Here is a 9160-nt window from a genome sequence, read left to right on the forward strand (position 1 = left end):
GGGCTATCTAGACTGCTCAGCAGGATTTATCTGGATATCTTCAAGGGCTGTAAACTACAGACAGAAAGTCTGCAGGAGCATACTGCTCTGTATCTGTTCGAGTTGTCATGGCACATTCCTGAGGTCCTTCCTGGAACTGAGTACAGCAAGTGTTCTAAGATTGTGGTCCTACCCTAAGATGGGGTCTGTATTGCCTTCACAAGGCAAAGGCACCAAGTGCCTGCCCATGTTCCTCCAGAGATTGTCTTGCCCATATCAATGACCATTTGCCAAACTATAATGCCATCTTGACTCCTGAATAATCACATGGTTCACTCCTTTATCCTTTCATTCATTCTTCATCATATCAGTATTGCCTGGGCTCTGATAATGTGATAGCTGCTTACATGCCTTCTGTATATCATTACTCATAGTTCATCAGAGGCCATTCACTCAACTCTAGATCTGACCTAGCAAAAACCAAATAATTTGTACAAGCACTTCAATAATTAATACTCAGAACTTGAAAGCATATATATATATGTCCATTGTGGGTTGATTTTGAGTTATGGACTTAAATGCAATTCCACTTTCATTCTGTTGCATGTAGAAATCCAGTTTTGCAGTACCACTTGTTTTAACAGATTGTGGTTTCCTCTTTGTGTCTTCTTGGAGCCTATTTGAAAGTTGCTTGGCATATGTATGTATGTATGTATTTACTTATGGGCTCTGTTCTATTCAACTGATCTTCATGTCTGTCAAATTTTATGTCTGCCTCATGCTGTTTTGATTGTTGTAGTTTTCTAACAGCTTTAAATCAGGACATGTGATGTTCCAACTTTGTTTTCCTTCCTGGGAATTATTTTAGCTATTAAGCATCTCTTACAGTTTCACACAAATTTAGGATATTGTTTTCCAATTTCTGTGTCCTAGTTAGGATTACTTTGCTATGATCAAACACCATAACCAAAAGCAAGTTGGGGAGAAAAGAGTTTATTTGGTTTACACTTCCTCTTCGTAGTCCATCACTGAAGAAAGTCAGGACAGGAACTCAAACAGGGCAGGAACCTGTAAGCAGAAGCTGATGCAGAGGCCATGGAGGGGTACTGCTTACTGGCTTGCTTTTCAAGGCTTGCTCAACCTGCTTTCCTACAGAATCCAGATCCATAGGCCAGGAATGGCACCACACACAATGGGCTGGGCCCTCCTCCATCAATCACTAATTAAGAAAATGCCTTACAGCCAGACCTTATGGGGGCATTTTCTAAATTAAGGTTCCTTCCCTTCCATTGACTGTAGCTTGTGTCAAGTTGACATAAAACTAGCCAGCACAATCTATAGAGAGCCATTGGACTTCGAAGGAGTTTTATGGACATTTCACTTTTGGTTTTGCTTTCTTAGAGGCAAATTCTCACTATCTAACACTGGCCAGCCTTGAATGCACAGCAATCCTCTCTCTTGCTTCAGCTTCTCAAGTGCTACCTCACACCTTGTTTATTATGGATGTTTTAATAGTTTTCTTCCAACCTATGGACACAGGGCATCTCTGCAGTCATGTGTTTTCTTCTGTGTCTTTCAGTGTTTTATGGCTCTGAATATATTACTATTTCCTTGATCAAGTGTGTGATTTTTCAATGCTACCTTATGTGAAATTATCTTCTTAATATTTTAACTCACAGTTCAGTTTATATATGGGTCTGAAAATATACCTGGTATTTTTCTAGACCCAAACCAAAGGAATCTGAGCCTTCTGATACCTTATATAATAAAATTGAACAATATGTTTCAAGGTCTTGTGGGCTAGAATGAGGATTGGGCTCAGACTTCCTGGGCACCAACCAATTCATTGTTATCGATAACATGTCTAGAGACTTCACGTTATTGTAGTCACTGCAGCTACATGGGAGTTTAGTCATTTCCATTTGATCATTATACCATAAATCTATGTGAAGGGCACTCCAAATTACAGAATCTTCAGTTGTGTTCTGAATTGAGCTGAAGCACAATGTGTGTGGTGGAAAGGTTTCCATCCAAATGGAATAAATATTTCAGTTGCAGGGTTATTCTTATATAATAACACACCCTTTGAAAATGTGTATGAATCTGGAATTGAAATGAAATATAATAAAATCACAGAAGCATCCAGTTCGAAGCATTATTTTCACCCTTTAGTTGAGGCAAACCCCAACTTCAGGGATGTTGGCTCCCCAAGAAACAACAATAGTGAAGGGACTCAGAGTACCAGTTAAGATCCATTTCTTTTCCAGGTTGTTACCAATGAAGTGGGTGGGAGGGAACAGAGAGTTAAAATGCTGAACTAGTCAGACCTATCTATGTAGATCCTGTCTCTCCAGCAGAGTTCTGGTTGTAGAGATTTCACTCCACTGCTTATTCAATTCAGCTATGTTGGAGACAGCAGAGCTGATGGGAGGCGCGGGTGGGAGTCAGTGTGGAGGGAGGCTTTCCTTTGCAGAGTACTCCAGGCCTTTCATCCCTAGGCAGAACCCACAGACCACAGGCAGGGAAAGACAGCAACAAGCAGCATGTATGGACAAAGAACTTCTCAAGCCCCTTCATCATCTTCTGATCTCCTTTGGTCCCTCCTCTCCCCAAGCATGCAAACCCCACACCAAGTCAGAGGCAGCCTGGCTCCCATGCTTTGCTTTTCCCCAAAGTGCTGTAATTCTGCAGCTGCATGACCTGGCTGTCAACATGCACATTAACACTGACAGCTCCGCTGCAAAGCACACATGGCCAAACACTGGCAGTGCTCTGCCCGGGCCCATCAGCAACTGGTAACAAAGGGTGGGAGTATGGGTGGGAGACCGCTTCGTGCTGATGAGACCTGTTGTGAAATGAGTGGATCCTGAATTTTCCTGTCAATGGAAGAGTAAGGTCTTCGGGTGTTTGTAGATGGTACGGACTGCCTGGCTTCTAGTTTAACACCTTCCCGATTTCATAGCACCCAAGTTTCTTCATTGCTAATTTTTATAAATCTTCTTCCATTTCTCTTCCTGGTAGGTTTAGAGTGAAGCAGCCCCCACCCAGCACCGGACTGAAAGTGTCATATAAACCTGGGCCTGTAAGTCCATATGTTATCAAGCATGTATGTGTGTATGTGTGTGTGTGTGTTGCATGTAAATATGTATGTTCCTATTGCAGTTACTTTTTATATCATTCTGATACCCAGTTTAAATCCTGAGTAGGTCTAATTTTTCTAGTTTCATAAGGAAGAGACTCCCTAAATTGGTCCCCATGTGGCTCCATGTCATTATTCCATGTAAGAACCATGACAAAAATGCTCTGAGTAAAAAGAGTTTAACTCCAGCTGGAAACATTTGGGAAGTTCCCCTCACTCACCCCAGGAGTACAATTATGTACAGTCATATGCATATGACCTACTTAAAAATTGAATTCTTGGTGAGTGGAGAGTTGGCTAGGTGGTTAAGAGTGCATGCTACTCTTGCAGAGGACCCAGGATTGGTTCCCAGTACTTACCTGGCAGCTCACAACCATCTGTAAGTCTAGTTCCAGGGGATCCAACAGTCTCCTCTGATCTCCATAGACACTGCATGGATATACACAGACATACATGCAGAAAAACATACAGACACACACACACACACACACACACACACACACACACACACTCACACACACACACAATAAAACAAATAAACAAAATTTTTTTAAATAGAATTCTTCTGAAAAGTGACATGTCCTCCATGAAAAAATCATCCTGTTCTTTCTTACTTTATAAAAATCTGGTTTGCTTTCTCATGTTTTCCAGAGAATATTATCTAACAAAATAATAGAAAATCATATTATTTTATTAAAGTCATCAGCTGTTTTATTTCTCTAAAATTCTGAATCCACAAATTTAAAAATGTCAAACTGTAAAACAAAAAATGTGGAACTATGCCAAGGAACTGTCACACTTGGTTACATGAAAGAAGTATTGTTTTGTATATCTTTCTTCAGTGTTCTCAACATGAAAGATGAATGTTTGAGGTGATGGATATGCTAATTACCTAGGATGATCATCATTAATTGTATACATATGTCCAAATATCACACCCACACTCTATAATTATGAACACCTCTGTGTCTCAATTAAAGATAAACACTGTAAGAGAAATGAAAACCAAAAATTAAACCGAATCCCATCTGAATTTGCTGCATTCTCAACAATGGGGTGTTTAGTTTAAAAAGGTGAATATTAATTTTTATTCCTACTTACTTTAACGATATAAATTTAGAAGTGTTATGGAGGATAAACACAAGTTTCTCTCAAATCATAATTTAACATACTTGTAAGCACATCCCGGGACTGCTTCACCAGCCCTTACATCTCCCGGCAAATGCTGAGCTCCCATCATGCTCACCGATACAGCCAGGACACAGAGAGGATGTGAAAAATGGCATCCAGGCACCTAACAGGGTCAGGCATGTAGCAGGAACTTAGATAGGTATGACCAGAATGAAGTAGGAACTCTAGTGGGCTCCTGAACTATCAGGCACAGAGGTGAGGTTGTATAGGCTCGGGAGAACAGGCAGCAAGGGTATATGGTCCCACAGCAAGCAAAGGGAAGCCACTAAAGTAGCCACACTTATTACAGACAGAGGGATCGACTTAGTGTACCACAGAGCCCATTGGCTTCTTGTGATAACTGCTTCCCACCAGGCAAGGCTGGGTGTCAATGCTCTGAGCCTTGTTTTCCTCACTTGTAAAGGAGGACTTGTAGACCAGAAGTTCTCAGCCCACCCCTAGTTTGCATATCTCACAACCTATAGCAAAACAGTAGGACACAGGCTGAAGCTTTAAATGAAGATATGCCAATGCTGACATTACTTCCACGACTCCATGCCTAATTATTTCTCTGAAATAACTCACCACCATATGATGTCAAGATTTCAGAACCCTGGGGCCAGTGAGATGACTCAGCAGGTTAAGGTGCCTGCCACCAAGCCTCACAACCTGAGTTCAATCTCCAGATCCCATGTAGTAACAATAGAGAACCAACTTCTGAAAGTTGTCCTCTAACCTCTAACCTCCACACACCTCTGATGGCAAATATTTGTGTTCAAGCCTGTGCACTCATATCCCAAAATAAACATATAAAGATGTCAGATTCTTCAAAACATAAAAAGAATATCAAAGCAAGTCCTTCTACTGTTCTGAGAAGTTAATAAATCTCATTTTAATCTAAAGAACAGGTCATTCTAACAGCTAAGTGACTGCTGGATCAATCTTTATAACTAGTAAAAACTCAGTGTGTATTCTTTGAAGTTCACCATACTATAAAGGTATTTCTTTCCCCTTTTTGACAGTAGGTTTTGGCTCTGACAAAAACTATAATCTATAGTCTTCTGTCTATGTAAATTTAACCACTGTTCAGCTTGGTTAGTTGCCAGCACTAAATGAATGTGCTCCAAGCCTGAGTCAACTGCACTGTGGCAATACTCCAGCTCTCCTGTGGAATTTCATCACTACCCAGTCCTTCTGATTGTTGGACTTGGAGGACCAAGTCTGGGACTCTCAGAAACAGTCTCTGGATATTCTCCAGTATGCTCATACATACACTGTTGAAAAAAATGGAAACATTTTTCAATTCTATTACTTATAAAACTATATTTTAAATTTCCATTTGTATCTAATTGCTCTCCATGTGGTAGTGTGTGATTTATTTTTTCCAGATAACTGTTCCCACGTCTGCTTTTTAGCCCACCTCCTGGAGAGGCAGCTTAGAAACATAAACATCTCTCCCTCTCCTGGCTAGTGTGCCTTCCAAGAACAAGGCAAGCAGCCCAATGCTTTGTTGTGACTCTTCACTATATATTGGATTTCTTCTTTGTTAGCACAAACCTCTTCCTTGCTTTAGACCTAGGCAGCTTGGCGTCTACACTTATTCTGTCTCCCTCTACTGGCCCTGTCACTCTACACGTCCTGTATTAGAATCCTAGAGACCAAGTAGCCGGAGAGTCATCAAGTTTCTTATATTACATCCATATTTATCTTGGACAAAATTTACCTTTATCAGCCAGCAGACAGAAACTCATAACCAACACTCAAGGATATAAGGACATGACTTAAGGTTCATGAATCAGAAATTGAATTGTGGATCTTAGTAATGAGATCTAAGTCAAGAAGTCAGAGTCAGAGACAGAAAAATTTCAAGTGTCCTTTACACATAGCTAATGTTTGAGAATATGAGAAAGAGAAATTTGGCATCTGTTTAGGAAGCAGAAGGAAAAGGAGCCAATAGAGTTGGAAGAAGAAATCAGGAGGAAAAAATTATGGGTCTTGCAGTAGTTTCCTTTCACTGCCAAGATTCCGTCATTTAACCCCCCCCCTGACCCCCAAACAGCACCTGGCTTGTGCCTTTGTGTCAGTCAGTTTAAACAAAGAAAAACAAACAAAAAACAACATTTATTCTGGCTCACAGCTTCAGAGGTGTCACTCTGTCATCAGGTGGCCCTGTGTTTCGGGGTCTGTGGAGTATCAGGGCAGGGGTACATGGGAGAGCAAAGCCGTTTTCTTCATGACATCCAAGAGGCAGAAAAAGAGAGGAGGAGTCAAGGGCATACCCTCAATGACCTCTTTTCCTTGCACTAAGCCCACACCAGTTCTTGATAATGCAACAGGCTGACACCAAACGTCTAGTATATGGCCTTTAGGGATGTTTCAGATACAAACTCCAACACACTTCAGAAGTTTGTCTTCAGTCCAATTTATTTTCTGGAATTCTACACTGTTCTACCTAATTAAAACATGTTCCCTGACCCACACTGCTGGGTTGTAGAAATGTGCCCACGGGGGTGACAGGGAATAAAGAAAGGATAGACATATAGACGCACATACAGAAAAGCCGGGATCAAGTGGGCCATACCATGGTGGAGATGGCAGCACCAATAGCCTGGAAACACAGCACATTTATATATACATCTGAATGGAAGAGGAGGGGTTATTGTATATAGTTGAATAAGGAGGTAGATTTAGCTAATCTTGGTTTTGAGGTCTCTACAGTAAACATCCTGTAAAAGGAAGCTGCTGTAGTTGCCTTCTGCACCTACTGTCAACATTCACACACTGACCAAAGGTCAGCAAAAGGCTTTGCCATTCCAATGGGTCTGAGGTCTTGGGGTCTTGAGATGGGCACACTCATGGCAATGATACACATGTATTCAGGACTTCACTCAGTCCTCATACATAAGGCTTATATTTATTAGTGCCAAATTCATGGATGAGAAAACTCAAGTTTAGAGAATTTAGGTATATTGTCCAAACTGGTTTTACACCAGAATTTGATGTCTTACAGGTGGCTGCTGGTTTGCATGCAGAGCTCAAGGTAGAGCTATTTGCCATGGCTGTTGGAGAAGATGGCACCAAGGTGTCGGCACACATCTCCCACAATATTGAGATCATAACAGAGCATGACATTCTTTTCTTACCTGTGGAAGCAAATATCCTTTAAAGCTCACTTTTTGTAACTATTACATAATGCAGAAATAATGAAATGAGTTAGAAAAACATGGAAGACAAAATGTCCATTAGTTCTTCACTAGGCCGAGAACTATACATAGGATGGCAATAGCAGATATGGGGAGAGGGCATGAAAGGATGATGTGGGGTAACGAGGAAACAGCAAAAGCCAAAGTGGAACTTATCAGGATGGATGTAAACACATGACCTAAGTCCCCTTTAGAGTCAGAAAACAAACTGCAGCTCTTAGTAATGAGATCTCAGCTGAAATGCAGGAGGTGATAATAGAAAAATTTCAAGAGTCCTCTATCCTCTGCACATTGCTGATGTTTGAGGGTATGGGAAAGAGAAATTTGGGATCTGTTTAGGGAGCAGAAGTAAAGGGGGCCAAAAGAACCAGAGACTGTTCCCTTAATGATACTACAGAGAGGAAGATGTTTTGTTTAGCGTTTTGTTTCTAGGCTTGAGAACAGCAAAGGGAAGCATTTAACACATAACTAAAAGTAACTAAATGGCTCCATTCTACAGACAGGAGAGGACTCAAGAGCAGAGATGAAGGGATAGTCTTGCTGAGGGAGGAGGATGAAGACAGCTGAGGATTGAGATGAGGTGAAAGTGGGGGGATGCACTGAACAAGCTTTGTTTCAGTAGAAATGGAAGTGAATGCATCTGTTCACCTATTCTTTCAAAGATGTCTCTAATAGGCAGCCACTGTGTCCACTTATCAGTTAGATATACACAGACAAGGAAATGGTTTGAATGATTGAATTTTTTATTTCCTAAAGATGGCTCACAGCCAGTGTCCCAAAACCAAGACCCATTTCCTACCCTAACTGCATGAAATCACCTTGTTGGTAAGGTCTGGGGACTGGTGGTGATGGTCTCTCATAGACTTTGGGAGAAATCCAATGTCTCAGGACATTGGGAGAAAATCACACTGTGGAGAAAAGAAGTTGTGCTAAAAAACAAGGATCCAACTCTTGATAATGGCATTCTGTATGCTGTGAAAATGTGTTGTTCTGATTGGTTGATACATAAAGCTGTTTGGGCAATGATGAGGCCGAATAAGGTTAGGTGGGACATTCTAAAGAGAGAGAGGAAGGAAGAAGACAGAGCAGGACAGATGCTGCTAGTGGCTGTCAGAAGCAGGATGTAAAGGTACCTACAGGTAAGCCACAAGGCAAAGTATTGATTTATAGAAATGGGTTAATTTAAGATATAAGAACTAACTAGTGAGAAGCCTGAGCCATTAGGCCATTATCATTTGTAAATAAACCTCTGTGTGTTTACTTGGGTCTGAGCGGTTGCAGGACCAGGCGGGGCACAGGAATTTTCTAAGTGGCTGTGGGACCTTGGTGCCAGGAGAGCACAGGAAAACTTTCAGCTACCAAGGTACTCTTGTACCTAAGAATTTGTCTTACACAGAAGGGTACCTGCAATGAGCTAATGCTGCTAGAGACTATGATTTAAAAACACCATTTGGGTCTGTATAAAAGATCATTTAACTGTGAAGCTCATAGTCCTTAATGAGTATTTTACTAGTTTTAACAAGCAGTAACTATGACAATCGACCCAAAGATTTTCCCCAGGGAAAAGAAAATCCCATGGTCTACAAGACTTCCACAATCTCCTCCTCTGCACTTGGAGTCTTCACATCTCAAAAGACCACTCATCATCATTAGGATCTGTAAGTAGTAA

General features: G+C 41.1%; 1 protein-coding gene across 1 annotated transcript in view; it reads left to right on the top strand.

The window, feature by feature from the left end:
- The window catches only part of Spag17 (sperm associated antigen 17), a 235607-nt gene extending 226463 nt beyond the window's left edge, over positions 1-9144 (top strand). The window contains exons 46-48 of the mRNA XM_036191366.1: positions 3001-3061; positions 7299-7443; positions 9002-9144. Of these exons, the coding sequence (XP_036047259.1) occupies positions 3001-3061; positions 7299-7443; positions 9002-9144 (349 nt within the window). The remainder of the gene's footprint in view (positions 1-3000; positions 3062-7298; positions 7444-9001) is intronic.
- The last annotated feature ends 16 nt before the right edge of the window (positions 9145-9160 follow it).

This window comes from Onychomys torridus, chromosome 6, assembly GCF_903995425.1.
Source record: "Onychomys torridus chromosome 6, mOncTor1.1, whole genome shotgun sequence".
NCBI classification, from domain to species: Eukaryota; Metazoa; Chordata; class Mammalia; order Rodentia; family Cricetidae; genus Onychomys; species Onychomys torridus.